This window comes from Zingiber officinale, unplaced genomic scaffold (genome assembly GCF_018446385.1).
Source record: "Zingiber officinale cultivar Zhangliang unplaced genomic scaffold, Zo_v1.1 ctg51, whole genome shotgun sequence".
NCBI classification, from domain to species: Eukaryota; Viridiplantae; Streptophyta; class Magnoliopsida; order Zingiberales; family Zingiberaceae; genus Zingiber; species Zingiber officinale.
In genome coordinates, this window is record NW_024589951.1 from 26,612 (window position 1) to 48,354 (window position 21,743).

General features: G+C 42.0%; 2 protein-coding genes and 2 non-coding genes across 4 annotated transcripts; 2 read left to right on the forward strand and 2 right to left on the reverse strand.

Annotated features, from left to right (window-relative positions):
* Positions 1-843: 843 nt before the first annotated feature.
* TRNAL-UAA lies at positions 844-926 on the reverse strand. The gene has a single exon. It is a non-coding gene; the product is annotated as a tRNA-Leu (tRNA).
* Positions 927-1,031: 105 nt separating this feature from the next.
* On the reverse strand, positions 1,032-1,114 carry TRNAL-UAA. The gene has a single exon. It is a non-coding gene; the product is annotated as a tRNA-Leu (tRNA).
* A 7,910-nt stretch (positions 1,115-9,024) lies between these two features.
* LOC122037473 lies at positions 9,025-17,545 on the forward strand. The gene is made up of 10 exons (XM_042596970.1): positions 9,025-9,457; positions 10,124-10,191; positions 14,104-14,265; positions 14,335-14,429; positions 14,804-14,885; positions 15,029-15,068; positions 15,439-15,686; positions 16,494-16,568; positions 16,841-16,942; positions 17,015-17,545. The coding sequence occupies exons 1-10, from the start codon at positions 9,025-9,027 to the stop codon at positions 17,282-17,284; spliced, it is 1,575 nt and encodes a 524-aa protein (XP_042452904.1). The 3' UTR covers positions 17,285-17,545.
* Positions 17,546-18,728: 1,183 nt separating this feature from the next.
* LOC122037474 (subtilisin-like protease 4) lies at positions 18,729-20,960 on the forward strand. The gene has a single exon (XM_042596971.1). It carries the CDS (start codon positions 18,729-18,731, stop codon positions 20,958-20,960), a length of 2,232 nt encoding a protein of 743 aa, XP_042452905.1.
* Positions 20,961-21,743: the final 783 nt, after the last annotated feature.

Here is a 21,743-nt window from a genome sequence, read left to right on the forward strand (position 1 = left end):
TTGAAATCTCTTGGATTTGTTAGAGTATTTTTGTTAGAAAGTGTGTAAATAAAGTCTATTTTATATTGTGTTATTGGAATGTAAATACGGAGAGAATGATTTTTGTTTGGAATACATGTAAGTCTGTGAAGTCCTTGTAAATTGTAGTATGAGATCATGTTTGACCCCCTCATTCTATGGTTTTTTTTTCAAATATGATTTTTTTAATTAAAAAAAACAGTGTTCGTTAGATAAAATTAGGGCATAATTTATAATTTCGCGTAGGGCCTTTGAACAATAAGGATCGGCTCTGTCTAAATGGTGAGTGTATGACCTAATAAATGTGGTTGGAACAACATGATCACATGGCAGACCCAAAACTTAATCAATGTAGCCAACCATGACTCATGGCCAAACTTGAGTCAAGTTAGTCGACTCACAATCATCAACTCGAGTGACTTTCGAGTCAAGCCCCACAAGCCACACTTAGGATGGGGCTTAGATCAAACTGCTCCGCATTCATATGCAATACAATTGTTATAAAGACCGATTACATACCCATTAGTGAAGAGGAAGAGATACATCATGACCACTCTTAGATCTTTATATAAGGCAATGATGATAATAAAGAGACTCCCCTTTTAACCCTTTTCAATCTTTTTAGTTCTTTTACTAGAAATCTTCATCGGAGTCTTTCCATTGGAGAGCAGTGGATTTGGCTATTGACCCAAGAGCAGCCAAACATGAGTAGTAATATGACTACTAAATTAGCTAACAAAGTATATTAATTATAATAGCGCTCTTTTATAATACAGTTTTATTTTTTAATTTTGGAATAAAAAATCAAAAATAAAAGAATTAAAATGCTGGCTATGGGGTTCGAACCCATGCGCACTTATGTGCAGAAGATCTTAAGTCTTCCCCCTTAACCACTCGGGCAAACCAGCTTTGCTTTTAAATTATAGCTAACAAAGTATATTAATTATAATAACGCTCTTTTATAATACAGTTTTATTTTTTAATTTTGGAATATAAAAATAAAAGAACTAAAATGCTGGCTATGGGGTTCGAACCCATGCGCACTTATGTGCAGAAGATCTTAAGTCTTCCCCCTTAACCACTCGGGCAAACCAGCTTTGTTTTAAAATTGTCATATTTGTTATTTATATATACTATAATACTATTATGAAACATTACAAGAGGAAAACTTGGAGACTCCTCTAAATTTATGAACATCGTTTCTCTAGATATCTCAACTAGCTATTAACATTGTATCGACCCTGTCTCACATGAGTTCATTGCTCGCCAACATTATTATTAATGGAAGAGGAGAAAAGTCCTCGGTCTGTATTTATAGAGATGGAGTCAATTATTATAGAGATGGAGTCAATAAGCATGTGTTCGTCTGCCCATCACTTTAGGCCGGCTGGATATATTTTGAGAATTGTATTGAAGAAGTGGAGAGATAGGTCTTGTATGTTTGATCATATATATGCTCACTACATCACTCTTAAAAAATTAATATGTAGGCTAGTCCTAGTCATTATGAAGTTATCTCTATTTTCTTTCTCACATGATCATCATATTAACTAATCGCACCCTGGGGCGAGTGCTTATCAACCCAGAGACTTCAGGGAGATTGATCAAATGGAATACTGAGTTCAACAAATATGATATACGGTATCAACGTAACCTCAAGCGACCATTAAAGCTTGAGCCTTAGTTGATTTTGTGATTGAAATACAAAGCACTTACCATTATGGTTCTTCGTAGAGATTCAAGAACTTTTCCCAAAGTTCTTTTGCGCTTCTGTATTTTCTGACTCTTTCGAGATCCTGGGTAGGTAGTACACTCAGAAGGCGGGATTCAGCCTTACCATTTGCCATGAATTCATCGCGCTGCTCGTCAGTCCATTGTGATAGATCGAATGCTAGCGATAGAGGGGGAGGGGGTTAATATCACTTGCTTTCAAACTTTTCTTTTCCTTTTTGAAATCAGAAATGTGCAGCGGAAAGTAAAGAGAGAGACACATTTGTTTACTTCGTTCGGAGCCTAGCTCGACTCCTACTCGAAAGCCCGCGGTCTTTGACCGCATCGATGGACAAACCACTATGACACTTCTTTCCGAAACCTTCGGAGAGAAGTGGATCGTACAGGTACAATGATGTAAGATAGTAACACTCTACTATCTTATAGAATTAAGTGCAATACAAAAAGAAATATGCCGATAATGGAATTTTAAAGTCGAAGCTCGGTCGGATGGAGTAGCTTTGCAGGACTGATGAAAATTCGTAGCATGGCAAGCTTGCAGAAGGACTCTTGAATCGATCGGAAAAAGTCGTTAAGCCTTTGACTTCGAGCCTTCATTTATAGGTGTACTGGACGTTCGGTCGACCGATCCCACTGTTCGGTCGACCGAACCCGCTCCCTTCCTTCCTGGCTGAAGTCTGAAGCTGGCTCGATCTTTTGCATTTACTGGTCTTTAATGGTTCGGTCGACCGAACCATCTTTTCGGTCGACCGAACAAGCCTTTTCCTTGTTCGTCGAAATCTGGCAAATATCTTCTTGTAATGTTGTTTAATGTTGATTGGATCGGTCGAACGATCCCTGGTTCGGTCGACCGATCAAGTTTCGATCGGATTGTGCTTCGCTTTGGTCTGAACTGATCTCTGGTTTGAGTCAAGCTGGTTCGGTCGACCGATCCTCCTGTTCGGTCGATCGATTAGGCCGAATCTACAAAATAGAGTTAAACAATATTCCTGCAAAACAAATGTTAGCACAGTAATATAATACATGAGTAATAAAATAAGACAGTAAAACTATCTTGATCTCAACTTAGAAACCGATCCGGTTTCTTCAGTTGGATCAGCGACCTAAGGTTGTTCACTTTAAGAACCCGACCTCACTGTTGCTCCTCTAGTTGCATACCTCAACTTACCTGCCAAACATTGGTCCTCCAGACCTATTTAGACTTTTGTCAGCTCAGTGTTTGATCGCCCGATCCACTAAGACTTTTCCTATAATACTACATTAGCCAACAACAATAATAGTAATACAAAATACAATGATAAACCTAAACATAGATTTACCGAGATCCGCTGGTCCGGTCGACCGAAACCATCCGAACAACCTTGCTTGGAGTTCACTCCTCCAAGACTTCTCGTTACCTAATGTTACCACCCCCTAGGATTTACTTCATCTGACTTCACTTACCAGAACATAAGGTTACCACCCCCTAGGATTTTTCTCCACTTGGCTTCACTCACCAAGACTCAGTATTCGGCTACCTTGGGATTAAGTCCTCCAGACCTATCCACCTGGCTTCCACGATATACCGAGATTTCTCTTACCTAGCCTACAACTATGACTCAATATTCGGCTACCCAGGGATCAGGTCCTCCAGACCTATCCACCTGGCTTCCATGATCTACCGAGATTTCTCCCCTTGCCTAGCCTACAACTAGGACTTCTCTTGATCAAACTCCATACTTAAACATACTTAAACATATTTGTCAGGCATTAAAACCTTGGAGGTCGATTGCACCAACACATTGATGCTTCTCAAGTTCTTCTCCTTTTGTATTCTTTGGAGCTTCATAACCATACATCATTATTAATAACATATTAAAATTAGTTTTAAAATAAACCTGCATTCGTCGCTTCTAAAAAGCGAACTCCCTCTCGATCGTTGGTGGGTAGATGTACGTTCCAGCCATCTCGTTGTTTTAGTCGGCGGTTAGTCCTCCTAAGGCGTCCTTGCTCTGATACCACTTGATGGGATTGTTGGGCCGGCTAGAAGCGGGGGTTGAATAGCCTAAAAAAAAAAAAATAACCCTTCTCGAACTTGCAAATAAACACTTGCATAAATTAAATAAACAGAAAGTAATAAATATAAAGAGACTCACAGACTTGACTTTGTTACAACCAAGGAGGTTGTTAATCCAAGGAATGAAACGCGCACTAGAATATCTCCTTCAGGCGGAGAAACCTCTTACAGTAGTGAAAGCACAAAAAACAGAAGATAAACTATAAATGAAAGCACACAAGTGTTGGATTGCTAATTCTTGAGTTGATTTTTGGTCCGGGTCCTCTGCTCCGGTGCTATTCGTCTCGGTCCGGGTCTTCCGCTCCGGCTCCGCTCGCTTGGGTGATTTCAGCCAATTGATAAGGCTCACCCGAACCTAATTTTGACCTTCTCGAGCAGGCTTCCGCTCTGGCTTCTCGTCCATCGGAATCGTCGCGTGGTTCCTTCTCATCCGCTAGCGTACTCATCCGCAGCTCTTCGTCCCTCGGTCGCACCCCGTGCCGACCTTCTCGCTAGCTGCGCCTCTTGCTCCCCGAGCAATTTTTCGTTCTGGCTTCTCGTCCCTTTGAAACACCGCACACTTCCTTCTCGTCCGCCGGTGTACTCTTCTACAGCGCCTCGTCCCTCAGACGCACTCTCCTGTGTCGCCCTTCTCGCTAGCTACGTCTTCTGCTCGACTCCCTGTGCTCCTAAGGTCATGCACACTTAGACACAAGGTTAAAACAACACAGGACCTAACTTAACCTATTGATCGCATCAAAACAACCCTGGGATTCCAACAACAACCTTGTCAAAGAATCCTAACAACCTGTTAGAGAATAACAACTACTCATCAAGGAATATTCCACTATCATAACATATATATGTGAGGGAACCTTCCTCTGAGGGTGTTTGTACAACTTCCATTGTCTGATGTTACTTAGCATATTCTGACGTCAAACATTCTTAGCCGCCTCACTAATATGGAGGTTACAAAAGACGGTTCAGATACCTATGACCGAACCTTCCTCGAAGGGTGACTATACATATTCCATTATTTGGCATATTCTGACACTAAACATTCTCTGACACCTTACGATTATAGAGGTTCTGAGGGTCAGTATAAAAATGGTCGGGGTCATCTTCATTGGCCAGATATGTTTTTTACAACGTTTTACTACATACGCTGATTACGCTTTACTACGAGCATGCCCATGCATTTACTGTTCTTCTTCTTCTCCACTCGGCTACTGTACTGACTTGAGCATCGGAGTATCTGTACCAGGGACCCCCTCTCTAGTTCTCGTTCAAAGTATGTGTAGAAAGGAGTGTCGGGTGTCATCATTTTTTTTTATATTAGAGTTTTCTCTTAGTCAATGATAGAGTCATTTGTCTAGCGTGGTATCTCCATCGATTTCCGATAAGATTATAATACATGAAAACAAATTTGAAATTTAATTTTAAAATGAATTTGAGATGAAATTATAAATAAATTTTTATATAAAAAATAAATACATATTACAAAGGAAATTTGAAACAATATCATCCATTCGAAGATGAATTTTTTAAAAAAATTATATAAATTAGAGATAAATTTTTTAAGACAAAACTAATGTTTCTTATTTATATAAATTAGAGATTAGTTTGAAACAGAATTTAAAATAAATTTGAGACTACAATATTGAAATTTGTAATAATATAATTTCTCTTCAAAATTTAGTTTAAAATTTAATAAATATTCGAGATGGAAAAGAAATTATTTCAAATTTATATAAATTAGAGACAAAATTTTAAGACAAACATAAAATTTGTTTTAAATTTATGTAAATTAGAGATAATTTGAAAACAGAATTTAAAATAAAGTTGAGATGAAATTGAAAATAAAATTTTCTATAAAAAAATAAATACATAAAATTTGAAATGATATAATTTTACCAAAAAAACGTTTTAAAATTTAATAAAAAAGTTGAGAAAAAAATAATTTTAAATTTATATAAATTAGAGATAAATTTACTCGGAATTAGTTGTCTATTTTTATTTCATAAAATATAAATTTAAAAAAGTTGAGTGTTGACACGAAATTGTATATAAATTTAGGAAGAAGCGCATAAAAATAACCTAGAAGAAGCACATAGTTAGTCTCACAGAAATTTTCATAACTAAGAGATATAATATATATATATATATATATATATATATATATATATATATATATATATATATATTGATTATTATTGAATGATTAATTTAACCTGTTTTTTTTATAGATCATCAGGATAAATCAGAAAGTACACACGATGACCTATTCAGAAATTCAATATCTTTTGATTACGCCTTTCATTTGAAAAAAAAAATTATACAAATATATCATAACAGAGATTCAAACTATCTAAATGATAATTTAAATGTCCTATCACGATATCATGACTCTGGGGAGATAATAACTTCGAAAAGAAGCATATATTAGTTAATTTGAGACGTTATTTTTAGCTAAAATTGTTTGGGTGACGTGGACTCTTGATGACGTGGCAGATGAGTTCGCAGTCGTTGTCAACTCCATTATTGCGTTCCCGCATGTCGAATAGCCACTGTATGAGACCAGACAGCAAAGACGATGACAACCAATGATTCCTTTTTTAAATGTTAATCATTTTTTTATTTATTAATTGATTTTGCAGGAAATAAAGTTTTGTAATTATCTTGTCATCGCTGTGGCCACCGTGCGATGTTCCCTCCTCTTCTCCCACTTCTCTGGGTAGCAATAGCCGCATTGGTAGAAGTAGTCGAAGTGAAGAATTCGAACCAAATCAGTGAGCAAGAATGATAAAACTGACGACTTTTTCTTCGTCTTCTTGTTTCGACGGAGTTTCGCTGTGATTTTGAGGATCGCCTCATTTATGACTAAGTTGAGCTCTGCCATCTGTGTGGCTATTGCGCCCACTGCTTCGCGCCATCGACTGCCACCCTTTTACATTGCAAAAAGGTGGAACCGTCACCTTAATGACCCCTAGGTCTGGCCCCATAAATATTCAGAGGGGATAAATCACGGTTAAGTTGGACAAGAAGGGTGATTGGGGGTCGAGTGAAATTTAAAGCGCAGCAGACCGAGGTTTTACGCCACCCTTTTACTTGTAGCAAAAGGGCGAAACCCTCACCCCCAGGGCCCCCACCGACCGGACCCACGGTCATTGTGAGGGAGGTAAATCGCAGCACCCGAGCTAACATGGGACGGACCTGGTGGGATACAGGGATAGGGGATTTATTCCCCTGTTGCCACTGAGTTTCGACCCGGCGGCCTCCTTGCAGCAACTTCCACCCCATGCCATCTCGGATGACCCACGACACCCTTTTACTTGCAGTAAAAAGGCGAAACCCTCGCCCCCAGGGCCCCCACCGACCGGACCCACGGTCATTGTGAGGGAGGTAAATCGCAGCACCCGACCTAACATGGGACGGACCGGATGGGATACAGGGATAGGGGATTTATTCCCCCGTTGCCACTGAGTTTCGACCCGGCGGCCTGCTTGCAGCAACTTCCACCCCATGCCATCTCGGATGACCCACGACACCCTTTTACTTTCAGCAAAAGGCGAAACCCTCGCCCCCAGGGCCCCCACCGCCCGGACCCATGGTCATTGTGAGGGAGGTAAATCGCAGCACCCGAGCTAACATGGGACGGACCGGGTGGGATATAGGGATAGGGGATTTATCCCCCCGTTGCCACTGAGTTTCGACTCAGCGACCTCCTTGCAGCAACTTCCGCCCCATGCCATCTCGGATGACCCACGGGGTCCCCATGACACCCTTTTACTGGCAAAAGGTGGAACCACCACCCTAGCGGCCCCCTGACCCCGGCCTCACAAGATTCCAGAGGGAGTAAATCACGGTTAATGCTGGGCAGGATAGGTGACTGGGGGTCGAAGGAATTTTTGGCGCAGCAGACCAAGGTTTTATCCCCGAGTGCAACTGACGACCTTCGACCCCACGACTTCATTGGCAAGCTGTAGGCACCTAACTAGCTGATCCAACCCGTGGGGGCACGACACCCTTTTACTTGCAGCAAAAGGCGAAACCCTCACCCCAGGGCCCCCACCGACCGGACCCACAGTCATTGTGAGGGAGGTAAATCGCAGCACCCGAGCTAACATGGGACGGACCGGGTGGGATACAGGGATAGAGGATTTATTCTCCTGTTGCCACTGAGTTTCGACCCGGTGGCCTCCTGGCACGACACCCTTTTACTGGCAAAAGGTGGAACCGCCACCCTAGCGGCCCCCTGGCCCCGGCCCCCACAAGATTCCAGAGGGAGTAAATCATAGTTAATGCTGGGCAGGATAAGTGACTGGGGGTCGAAGGAATTTTTGGCGCAGCAGATCAGGGTTTTATCCCCGAGTACAACTAGCGACCTTCGACCCCACGACTTCATTGGCAAGCTGCGGGCACCTAACCAGCTGATCCAGCCCGTGGGGGCACAACACCCTTTAACTTGCAGCAAAAGGCGAAACCCTCGCCCCCAAGGCCTCCACCGACCGGACCCACGGTCATTTGTGAGGGAGGTAAATCGCAGCACCCGAGCTAACATGGGACGGACCGGGTGGGATACAGGGATAGGGGATTTATTCCCCTGTTGCCATTGAGTTTCGACCCAGCGGCCTCCTGGCACGACACCCTTTTACTGGCAAAAGGTGGAACCGCCACCCTAGTGACCCCCGACCCCGACCCCACAAGATTCCAGAGGGAGTAAATCACGGTTAATGCTAGGCAGGATAGGTGACTGGGGGGTCGAAGGAATTTTTGGCGCAACAGACCAGGGTTTTATCCCCGAGTGCAACTGGCGACCTTCGACCCCACAACTTCATTGGCAAGCTGAAGGCACCTAACCAGCTGATCCAGCCCGTGGGGGTGGCACGATACCCTTTTACGTTTGGAGCGCAGAGAGAGAGAGACAGAGAGAGGGGGAGAGTGAGGGAAGGCGAAGATAGGAAGGTATGACATTTCGGGTACTGCTGGAGTCTTAATTACACCCTACCCTCCTCTAAAGCTTTCATCGATCTCTTGCGGTGTCTAGCTGCGCGGCTGGTTCTCGCCATTCGCCACAGAAAGAGCAAATTTGGATTCTTTCTCCCTTGATGTTGTTAAAGAGGACTCACAAAGTTTGAGAAAGGTGAGATTTTCCTTGCTAGGTCGATTAGAACCAGTAGATTTGGTCATTTAGTGTTCTATAAAAGCTTCCTTTTTTCCCCTCTTTTTCTGGTTCAGCTATGGATGGGAGAGACGCCATGGCGATGCCCGGCGTGGTGCCGTACTACATTGCTCATAGAGGAATTCCTGGCTCAGTCGCCGCTTCGCAGCCTGGGTTGCACCTGGCGGCGCAAAGTCTGAGCATCCAATCCGCCGGCGTTGGTTCGGGGGCGTTTCGGGTGGACTCCCCGCCCGCGGCCTCAGCTCACGGTGGCAGTGAGCTCGGCGAAGGTGCCAACCTGGTGGAATCAGTGAACATGAAGAGAGGACGGCCGAGGAAGTATGGACCGGATGGGGCTGTAGCTTTGGCACTCTCACCTAGTTCGTTATCTGCCCCCTCTGGCACCTTCAGGACCGGGTCTGGGTTAGCTCCCGGAGCTGGCATTCCGACGCAAAAGCGAGGGAGAGGGCGACCGCTGGACACCGGGAGGAAGCAGCAACTAGCATCACTTGGTGGGATAAAAATCCAAACTCGCCATTACTAAATGATAGAAAACTTGCTTTAGTTTCTGTCTGTCTTATGATCTTCGAGCATTCTCTTGATGTTTATGAGATCCATGATCAATGAAACTTGAGGTGGTAAAGCACTCAGTCGAATAATAAGAGGATCATAATTCGAATCTCAAATGGGATGAATCTCTTGGAGGTCGTCTTCCGAGTGTGCATAAGTCGTCCTCTGGATTTATCCGTCGAACTAGGGGAAGACTTCTAACTCCATGATTAGTTGGTTGACACCTTAAGAGTAGCTACTTAATTTATTTAAATGGCTTGAAAGGCTCATTCTTAAACTACTATTTGATTATGTTTATATCACAAGCATGTTCTTCACTTGTAGCATATACGTTCGAAGACGGTCTACCTTCATTATTAGTCGGTTTACAGCTTAAGAGTAGCTACTTAATTTATTTAAAGGGATTGAAAGGCTCATTCTTAAACTACTTTTTCATTATGTTGAGAACACAAGCATGTTCTTCACTCGTAGCATATACGTTTGATTTGTTCTCTTGATATGTTCTTCACTTGTGCTTTAGTTTCATTCATTCGATAAATTTATTTGATCAGAATTTCCTATAATGTCATCCAACTGCTGAGTTATATATATACTCGTGCTTGCAATAGGTGAATGGGTTGCTGGTTCAGCTGGATTGAGGTTTACTCCACATGTCATAATGATCGCAGTTGGAGAGGTATAGAGTTTAGAATTCGGTTTCTTTTGAGTAATCACCTATAGTATATGTTGTTATTGTTGGTTGCTACTCGGAAAACCTAGAGGTTCCACTGTACAAAAATTTTGTACAAAGGTCTGAACCTTTTCCTAGCTACCATGTGTTCTTTTAAATTAAAATTTGGATCTCCTGCGGAACTTAACACGTTTGATCCAAAACTTAATCTATTTGTTCTTTAAGGTTTAGACTTGGATCTCCTGCGGAACTTAACACGTTCGACCCAAGTCACCTTAAGTTATTAATTCCATTAAATATTAATTTCCATAATTGGTTCCCAGTACTGACGTGGCGAGGCACATGGCCTTCTTGGATATGGGAGCAACCACCACCGACTAGACAAAACCTTTTATGGAAAGCTAATATTTAATTTCCTAAAATAACTTTAGGTTAACCGAAAAGAACAATCAAATCACAAGGAAAAGAAAAATAAAAGAACACAACTTCGAAAAACATATTCGAAATACTAGAATCGTAAGCCTCTTGTATTTGATATTATTTCCATAAATAACTAGCATGATGCGGAAAGGAAAAATTACTAGTTATACCTTCTAAAAAGACCTCTTGATCTTCTACCGTATTCCTCTTCTAACCTCGGACGTTGTGTGGGCAACGATCTTCCGAGATGAGAACCACCAAGCACCTTCTTCTTCCTTGCAAGTTTCGGCCACCACAATTCTCCAAGAGAAGTAGAGGTCCGGCCACCACCACCAAGCTCCAAGGGATGCAAGAAACAAAACCACCTTTCTCTCCTTCTTCTCCTAGCTAGAACCGGCCACCATCAAGAGCTCCAAGAAAGGTTGCCGCCGGCCATAAGAAGAAGAGAAGAGGAAGAAGCTAGGGCCGGCCACCAAGGAGGAAAAGAGAGGAGAAGAATAATAGAGTTGATCACCCATGAAGGCACCTCTACCCCCTCTTTTATAATCCTTGGTCTTGGCAAATAAGGAAATTTAATTAAAAACTTCCTTAATTCTTTTGCCATGAAAAAGAAAAATTTATTTAACAATTTTCCTATTCTCAATTTACATGGCTGGCCACCATCAAGTTATAAACAAGGAGAGTTTTAATTAATTAAAACTTCCTAATTTGTCTCCAGAAATTTATAAAAAATTTCTCCAATAATTTTCCCTTCATGGTGTTTAATAAAAGGAAATTTTATAAATTAAAATTCTTCTTTTAAACATGTGGATAATTTCCAAAAGGAAAGTTATCTCTAAAATTAAAATCTCTTTTCAATCTACAAATAAGGAAAGATATCAAATCTTTCTTAATCTTTTGTAGAAACTAATAAAAGAGAATATTTAATTTTTAAACTTCTCTTTTAAATTATTATCATGGTTAAAAGGAAAGTTTTTCTTAAAAATAAAATCTCCTTTCAATCTACAAATAAGGAAAGATTTCAAATCTTTTCTTAATCTTTTATAGAAAGCTTTTAAAAGGAAATATTTAATTTTTAAACTCTCTTTTAAACTATGATATCCACATAAGAAATAATTTTAATAAAAATCCTTTTTAATATGATGTGGTCGGCCACCTAAGCTTGGGCTCCAAGCTATTGCGGCCACCTTAAGGCCAACCTTTAGGCTTGGCCGGCCCTAAGCTTGAGCTTCAAGCTTAGCTTGGCCGACCCTATTGGTTGGGTAAGAAGGTGGGTATGTGGTGGGTATAAATCTCTATATACAAGAGGCTACGATAGGGACCGAGAGGAGGAATTGGTTTTGATCTCCCGATAAAATTAAGCATCCCGTGCTCGCCCCGAACACACAACTTAATTTTATCAATAATAATTCATTCCACTAGAGAACTATTATTGAACTACCGCACCAATCCCAAATTACATTTTGGTCTCCTTCTTATCATGAGTGTGTTAGTCTCCCTGTTTAAGATATCGAATGTCCACTAATTAAGTGAGTTACTGACAACTCATTTAATTAATATCTTAGTCCAAGAGTAGTACCACTCAACCTTATCATCATGTCGGACTAGGTCCACCTGCAGGGTTTAACATGACAATCCTTATGAGCTCCTCTTGAGGACATTATCAACCTAGTATCTCTAGGACACAGTTTCCTTCTATAATCAACAACACACACTATAAGTGATACCATTTCCCAACTTATCGGGTTTATTGATTCATCGAACTAAATCTCACCCTTTGATAAATTAAAGAAATAAATATCAAATATATGTGCTTGTTATTATATTAGGATTAAGAACACACACTTCCATAATAACCGAGGTCTTTGTTTCTTTATAAAATCAGTATAAAAGAAACGACCTCAAATGGTCCTACTCAATACACTCTAAGTGTACTAGTGTAATTATACAGTCAAGATAAACTGATACCTAATTACACTACGACCTTCTAATGGTTTGTTCCTTTCCATTTTGGTCGTGAGCTACTGTTTATAATTTATAAGGTACCGATAACATGATCCTCTGTGTGTGACACCACACACCATGTTATCTACAATATAAATTAATTGAACAACTACATTTATCACAAATGTAGACATTTGACCAATGTGATTCTTATTTCTAGATAAATGTTTATACCAAAAGCTAGGCTTTTAGTATACACTCTAACAGTTATTCCGCATGTCATTACTATCGCTATTGGAATGGTCTAGGATTTGGAATAGGCCGCATTCTTTCATCCATAAACGATCTATCTACTGCCTTATAACATTCATGGTTGGAGAGGTATATAATTTTGAATTTAGGTTCTTCCGAGGGGGCACCTATCATATATGTTACACTTTGTGCATCTTGGATGCTATAGATGTCATACTACCTTATTTTCAGCCTTTCACGAGCGAACCACATCCTTTTGAAAACTAGCACCGAACATCAATTCGGTATTTACAGTTTATACAATTTCATAAATATGGACTTTGCCTCCTTCGACTAGACTCGAGAGGAAGGCAAGTGATCCGGCGGTAAAAATCCGGAACCCCATAAGGAGTCAACGCTGAGGGGAGGTCAAAGGGTCCAGTGGCTCGCCGGAAAAGGGCGAGCCGACCGGACTCAGAAGAAAGGGAAATCTGATAGTAAAAGGCACCCTGGTAGGGACCAGGGGTCCGACGCTCAAATAAAGCAGTGCGTAATGACCGAGCGGAAGGAGGTGCCGCCCGGACGGCGTAAAGAATCAAGGCCGTCCGGACGACGTTCATCACCAGCCCGGCGGGCCGGGCACCCCAGTCAGACGGTGGGTAAAAGACGGGGACATCTTCTGACAGCCGTCAAGTCGTATGGCTGTGCCATACTTCTAGTCTGACAACGGGTGGTCCTGCCGTCCCATTAAAGAACATGCTCGGACTGTGGCAGCATGGTGTCAGGTAAGCTCTCTGACAAGTGCATACCGTGGTATGGGTTGCTGACACGTACGCACCTCGGTGGGCGTGCATCAGTTCCTTCTCCGTCCTATATAAAGAGGCTATTACTTCGCCAAAGGTACGCATAATACAAATTTGGCAGCCACTTTCTCCACCACTTACCTGACTTGAGCGTCGGAGGACCGTCGCCGGGGCACCCCTCCCGGCTCGGTTTTGTTGCAGGTTCGCCGGAGCACTCGAGGATCCAACAGAGAGCGCCACGTGCCCAGCGTCCGCTGACTCTTGGTTCGGACAGGATCACCGTCATTCTGCCTGCGCTCAGATTACACCAAAACAAAGATCCCAACATGTGTTACCTTTCCTTTGAATTCACTATTAAGTACAGACAAGTTCATGAGATATTGTGCCTACTAATATTGAACCAAAAAACTTGGTTGTCAAACCGATCCCAAGTTGTTGATCTTTATTGATAGTCAAACTGATTCTGTAAATGGATGATCTTTACCAAAGCAAAATTTACTCATGATTTGAACATGATCAGGGCCGATTTGAGATACTCTGTCTATCCGGTTCATGCATGATGACCGACAATGGTGGATCACGGAGCAGAACCAGAGGATTGAGCATCTCTCTATCGAATACCGATGGTCGAGTCATTGGTGGGGGTGTCGCCGGAGTACTTATAGCTACCACTCCTGTTCAGGTCTTCCTTCAATACTTGACTCATACACTTTTTCTTTCTGCACACTATGTATAACTTTTCCCTTTGCAGGTAATCGTAGGAAGCTTCATTTACACAGAACCTAAGGCGAAAAACAAAGCAAAGGCTGGCCGTGAAACAAATCGCGACATCGAGCAAACTGCATCGTATGCTAGTCTTCCTAACCCAAACTCCACAGCTTCTCCGATCGTAGGGGGGTGGCCTGGGTCGAGGCAATTGGATTTGATGAATGCTCACATTGATATCAACTCGACACGAGGGTAGATTATCGTGATCATTGTGTCAAAGTGTTCATATTTCTCATCAAACAACGACTCAGTTCGTTTCGACATGTAAAGAGATCTGTAGGGCTTGCTAACATAGTCGTGTCTTCAACTTGGGCGATTGCAAATCTATTGCTTATCGGAATTGTACCTAAGAACTGGCTATATGTTTTCGTGTAACGAGTTGCAATGTTAGTCTAGATGTTCCTATTACAGAATGACAATGCGATTAACATGTAAACTTGTTTTATCTGAAGTTTGAAATTGTGGTTGGTGTGGAGGAGCCCCACACCCGCGTGGGTTCCCGCTGCTAGAGCCCTCTCTAGAAGGAGAAGAATGGTCGGTGCGATCCTCCGACGGTCAAATCTGTGTTGAGCTAAAAGGAGAAGAATAAAAGGGAAGTGAGTGTTTTGCGTGTGTGTGCGCGCGCACGCTAAGAGAGATCTTATCTTTGTTGGTGTTCACCTGTCCTTTTATGCTAGCGAGGGTTGCTATCCTACCTGTTACAAGGTATTGTAACAGGTATGATTTCTTAATTATTATAATATATTTTAAATTTGTTGAAACATATTCACGTGGTAGGAGAAATAAAATTGTATCTATTACAATATATCAGATGTAGTTTTGTAACTATTATAACTGTTCTCGATTTAGAATTTAGATAGAATCATTGAGATGGAAGATAATATTGAGAATAATATTGAAAAAGGAATAGATAAATATAAATAACTAATTAAAAATAGGACATCCTTTAATAATTATAAAATAGCGCTACATTTTTACTTATAAAAAGATGAACTTTTAATTTTTTTCAAATATTTTTTAAATAAAAAAATAAGTTATTTTTTACCATTTTTTTATTGTTGTCTACCATTTTTTTTTATATTAACAGCTATTTATTGTTATTCATATAAATTATATTTATCGACGTCGGCAATATCAGGTGGCTCCCACTGGCCATGTGTGTTTGTGACCTACAAACTCATTCCCATTCTCCGCGGAGGCCGACGAGAGAAGAAGCGAACCCTCGTCGATCTTTCGCTCCAGAGCTCTCGATCCCTCCTCGACGCCGGCGCGATTCCATCTACCCCACACGCGATCGCCGTCTCCGTCGAGCTTCGATCTTCGCCTCCTCGCTCGGTGATTTATCCTCCGATCGGTGTTTCCTTCTTGCAGACAAGCGAAATCATGAACTTCCTGCATTTTTCATAGCCCTCGCATGCTTTCTGTGGTCTCGTTTCGTCTGCGACGGGGTTGTAAAGTGGCCAAATGCTTTCTTGCTCCGATGGCAGATTTCCTGCTGTGTTTTTGGTTCGAAACCCTAATTTGAGAAAATGGAAAGAGTTTCTTAATTTGTGATGAGGTTCTTGATCTCAATGGATTTGTGATGAGTTTCTTGATTTGTGATGAGGTTCTTAATTTGCGGATTTGGTTTCTCTCTTAACGAAACCAACGCCCATGATAATTGACGTGCGGTGGAAGGTGTGATTTCCCATCTCGGCATTTCTACAGATTTTCGTCGTGATTATCTGTTGGAATCACAGTTATTTCTGTACCAGAAGTATTGATTTATTCTTGCATCATAGTGATTTTGTGAGACATTTTCAATGATTTTGTTGGTTTCTATGTCTTCAATGTCTCACTTTGCCTTTTCTTCATAGTCTCCTTGGCTTTATCAGCTTGTAATTTTGGCTCTGAGAATTATTATTGTTTTCCCCAAAGGAAAGGCTACAATGTTCTTTGTTTATGCTACGTTTAGTTTGTGTATTTGCATTTGATGTGAACTAGATTTTCTAATCATCAGCTATGTGTCTCGACTATTAGCTTGAGACTTAGGATTAAAAATGATCTAGGTGAAAGTGATAATTCCTGCTTCTTTGGTTGATATTGTACTCTTTTTTAATCCTGCTTCCTCTTCAATAATTCTAATCCTCTCTCTTTTAAAAGGCAATCATGGAGGATGCTAATGCAAGCTCACGGCCAGAGGAAACAGTGCAACCGAGTGAAGTTTCAGCTTCTGAGGTGCTGTTATTTTTTCTCCTTGCAACAAATTTACTCAACTAATGCATTAAACCATCCAACCACAAACACCCCACACTCTTTCTAAGAACTGAGTTAGCGATTAGTACATCTTACTATGGGCCAAACAAGATCATTAGTTCCCTTGACAAAATCAATTGCAGGCTTAGAATCAGTAACAATTCTTACATCAATATTTAAATCTTTGAATGCAGTGTTTATATGGCATTCCCATTGTAAACTTTGTATGCACATTCTTATCCTCACGCTTTCAGTTTAACAACCTTTCACGACGGTTGGAGGCCCTTGAACAATCTGTGCGCTATCTAGAGGATAATATGAGGACCCGGCTTTCCGCGATGGAGGAGAGGGTGGTGGTGGGTTTCATCCCTTTTATGTGCTGAGACCGAACCATTCCTGGTGGCTCAATATATTTCTTTGTTTGATAGGAACTCATGAGAAGGATGGATGGATATAATGCCTTGCATAGGAGCTGGTCACAACATTTATCATGGGATGTGCCAACTGTGTCTCCTAATCAACCTGCAACCCTAACTTCACCACCCGCAGCTCCGAGGCGGAGGAAAAAGAAAGAAACCTTGATTGCGAGGAGAGTGATTCGTCGGTACCAGAGGCTTGTGAAGTCCAATTGGGACAGTAAGACTTGCATAAGGCGTCTCATCAAGAAGATACATAAAAAACGACGGCAAAGGGGCTGAAAGGATGCCTGATACCAGTCATCATCATCAGATCGTATTTTATTCGTACCAACTATTTGCAGCTGGCTACATGAATATCGCCACTCTACGATCTCTATGTAAGGCTATTTCACTTAGGATGCCCAAAATATGCATATAAGTGCGATACTAGTTTCGTTTTCCTTCTACAGGATCCAGTTTGATTCCACCTCTAATTTTGATGCACTCGTTCGTGAACATATTTATTTTGTTTTGTCAGTGAGAAAATTGTTAACATCTTCATAGGTTTTCTTATTGATCTAAGTTGTCAAAAACCTCTATGACCACTATATCTTTTATTGTACATGCCGACATCTAAAGCGACTCTAGCCTTGATCCTTGTCAAAGAAGAAGATGTTCGGCGGCAACTTGCACATCTTTGTAAGTATATTCGATGTCATATCGTCTATATCACTAGAATTTGCTTGTCTAGGTTGATTTGTGTGGCTCTTTCAACTCATTTGGCTCGATTGCACAGTGGAACTCTTTCGAAACTCATTTGACTTGTTGGTCTATCTTTGCCATATTGATTCGGTCAGTTTGCTTGAACAATCTTAAGGTAATTAGCATGAGCATGTTCATCATACAATCTAAATAGCTTATCCTACAAAACAACAAAGTGAATGCATTCAAGAATGAATGATTAAGTAATAGTCACTCTCGTAAATCAAACAAAACCAACTCATTTAGAAAAAAATAATCAGTTAAATGAGAAAAAAAACTGACAAGATAACCGATTTCATTTCAAATAGGTATATTACTATTATTCTTGTACACTCTCATGTTATTAGTATATGCTTATTTATATTTATATTTTAAATTTTGAATAATATTTCCTTTAATTTTCATGTTTCCTTCCTTTTATTAAAAGTAAGGTATAAATAAAATGGGCAAAATTACTTGATTAAGATGCAAATCTTTTTTTAACCTTTTCCCATTATTCAATGAATGCAGATGATATTTATTACAAAATCAATTAAATACCTTATATTATCATGAATAAGTGAACTACTAAAAATAATTAATTTAGCTATTTTCTATATTCATAAATTTTGATTTTACCTCCGAAAAATTAAAAGAATTTTTATCAAGTAATTCTTTAATTATTAACATTATTAAATTGTTTAATATGACACTAAGTACTTATTATTATGTTTAAGCAACTTGAAAGTGTTATTGATTAATTGCGAAGGCATTTTAATAATTTTTAAGAAATAGTTTTTTTTAAATAAAAGTTTTTTTATTATTTACAATTATAAATGTAAAACTTTGCCCTTTCATTTTCTAAAATTAATTCAAATGCATTGATTTGGCAAATCATTATTGCAAATTAATGCTTCTTTGTTGCCAAATTCCAAAAAAATACCATAATTATTAAAAAAATCTGTTGTATAAATTCTTTTGTAAAGAATATCGAATAGCGTTAATGACGATTCTTTTCTTCTTCCTCTGTGTTTCCTTTCTCCTCGCCGGCGGCGGCGCCGCCTACTCCGACGAAGAGCTCAAAGCCTACATTGTTTACGTTGATATCCCACCGCCGGTTTCGGCGTATGATTCCGTTGACTACAACTCCCTTTTGAAGAACGCCGCCGGCACTTTGGAGATCGAAGAAGATGATGCGGCATCGAGGGTTATACACTCCTACCGGAATGTTATGACCGGCTTCTCGGCGATGTTGACGGAGCGGGAGGTGGCGGCTTTGTCGAAGGTGGACTGGTTCGTGCGCGCCGTTCGGAGCTCTGTTTACCGTCCGCTGACCACCCACACGCCGCGGTTCCTGGGGCTGCGCCACCGCACCCATAGCGTGTGGAACATCACCGACATGGGCGAAGGCGTCATCATCGGCCTCCTAGACACCGGCGTCACCCCCGGCCATCCTTCGTTTGACGACCACGGCATTCCGCCGCCGCCCGCCAAGTGGAAGGGTCGGTGCGACTTCGGGAACGCGTCGTTGACGAAGCAGTTCTGCAACAACAAGCTCATCGGCGTTAGGTCCTTAGTCAATTACGACCGGTCCCGCCACCGGTCGTCGGTCTCGCCGATCGATAACGACGGCCACGGCACTCACACGGCGAGCACCGCTGGCGGCGCGTTCGTAAATCACGCCAACGTGTACGGGCTCGCCAAGGGCCTCGCCGCGGGGGTGGCCCCGCATGCGCACGTCGCTATGTACAAGGTGTGCACGGACGACGGGTGTCAGGGGTACGACGTACTCGCCGGCATGGACGCCGCGGTGGAGGACGGCGTTGATGTGCTTTCCATCTCGCTCGCCGGCGAGCCTACTCCCTTCTACGATGAACCGGTCGCGATCGGCGGGTTCCACGCCATGAGCAGAGGAATTTTCGTCAGCTGTGCTGCTGGCAACTCAGGGCCGTACCCTTCCACCGTATCCAACGACGCGCCGTGGTTGCTCACGGTGGCAGCGAGCACCATGGACCGCTCGTTTTCGGCCACCGTCAAGCTCGGCGACGGCCGCCAGTTCCGCGGCGAGAGCTTGTACCAGCCGCGGGGATTTTCGGCGAAGAAGAAGTACCCTCTCGTGTTTCTCGACGGCGGGGCAAGTTTATGCCTCGACGGTTCCCTGGACGGCGTCAACGTGAAGGGAAAGATCGTGTTCTGCGACCCCGGCGGCGTCTCCACCGTCCCAAAGGGGCAAGTCGTCAAGCAAGCCGGCGGCGCCGGCATGGTGTTGCCCAACTATGAGGAAGACGGCTATAGCACTTCCGCCACCCTCCACGCCGTCCCGGCGTCTAACATTCCGTACCCCGACGGACTTAAGATCAAGGCCTACATCAACTCCACTGCCCGCCCGACGGCCGCCATCGTGTTCAGTGGCGCCGTCACTCACGTGCCCCGCTCGCCGGCGATCACCTCCTTCTCCTCCCGCGGGCCCAGCCGAATCACGCCGGGGATCCTCAAGCCCGACATCACTGGCCCCGGAGTCAACGTCCTCGCCGCCTGGAACACGGAAAAATTTAAGGTCATCTCCGGCACCTCCATGTCCTGCCCGCACCTTTCCGGCGTCGCCGCCCTGATCAAGAAAGCCCACCCCCATTGGTCGCCCGCCGCCATCAAATCCGCCATAATGACCACCGCCTACGTGAAGGACAACACCAACAAACCCATCTCCGACGAGACCAACCTCCCGGCCGGTCTCTTCGCCCTCGGCGCCGGCCATGTCAAGCCGCTAAAGGTCCTCGACCCGGGGCTCGTCTACGACAACTCGCCGAAGGACTACTATCCCTACCTCTGCGGCCTCGGCTATTCTGACTATCAAATTCGATCCATCGTTAACCGGAAAGTCAACTGCTCGTCGATCAAGAGCATCCGAGAAGGAGACCTGAACTATCCCTCCATCACCGTCCAATTGACAACAAACCAGAAAAGGACGGTGAGTTTCACGAGGACCGTGACCAACGTCGGCCAGTCCCCGGCGACGTACTACGCGAAGGTGAAGGTGCCGAACTTCGTATCGGCGGTTGTGGTGCCGAGAAGCTTGACGTTCGAGCGGGTGAATGAGAAGAAGAGCTTTAAGATCAGCTTCAAGCTACGCGGCCGCCTGGGAGCACTCACGCCGCCGGTGATCGAGGGGCAACTGAGGTGGGTTTCTCCGGGGAGGCCTGTGGTGAGGAGCCCAATCTCCATCTTCCTAAAGTAATCCACCACTGCAGTGACACGTCAATTATCTATGTGTTTTCCTTTTTAGAAAATTTATATTTTCATGATCTATAAGAGTTTTCATTGGACTATAACTTCCAATTTTCTTAATAAGAAAATTCTAAAGTTAATTTTATATATTCTGTAAAATTGAAACAAATAATAAAGGGCAATTTACCAAAAACAGCACTTAACTTCCTGAATTGACCAGTATTACACTTTGGAAGAGTACATTAATATATTTTATCTTTCCATTTTACTACTTTGATATATATATATAGAAAAGTCGAAAATAATAATGAAAAATATATTTAAATTCTTTATAATTTAAGAAATCCACATTATCAATTTTAGCATGAATTGTTGGTAAGAGAACACTCCATTTTTTTTTTTATCGATTCGACACTTGTAATTTTTCTTATGTTATCCGTTATGTAATTTACACTTGAATTCATTTTATATTTGTTTGTTCAACTAATTCATAACTTTTTTCATTGTCATATCTCCTCAAGTTCAGCGTGGGCCTGATCTCCTATAATAGACATAGGAAAAAAAATTAAATAAGAAGAAGAAAAAAAGAAATTTTTTTTTTCAATATCTTTGGATCACCACTAGATAGGAATATAAATGAACCAAACATTCGTGAACAAGTTTAATGTTCGACTTGGTAGAGCTTGTTTATATTCGTTTAATATATACGTGATCAATTAAACAAACAAGCTTGAACAACTCGTTAAACTAAACAAACATACTTGAATACATATGTATTCAACTTGTTAACGTT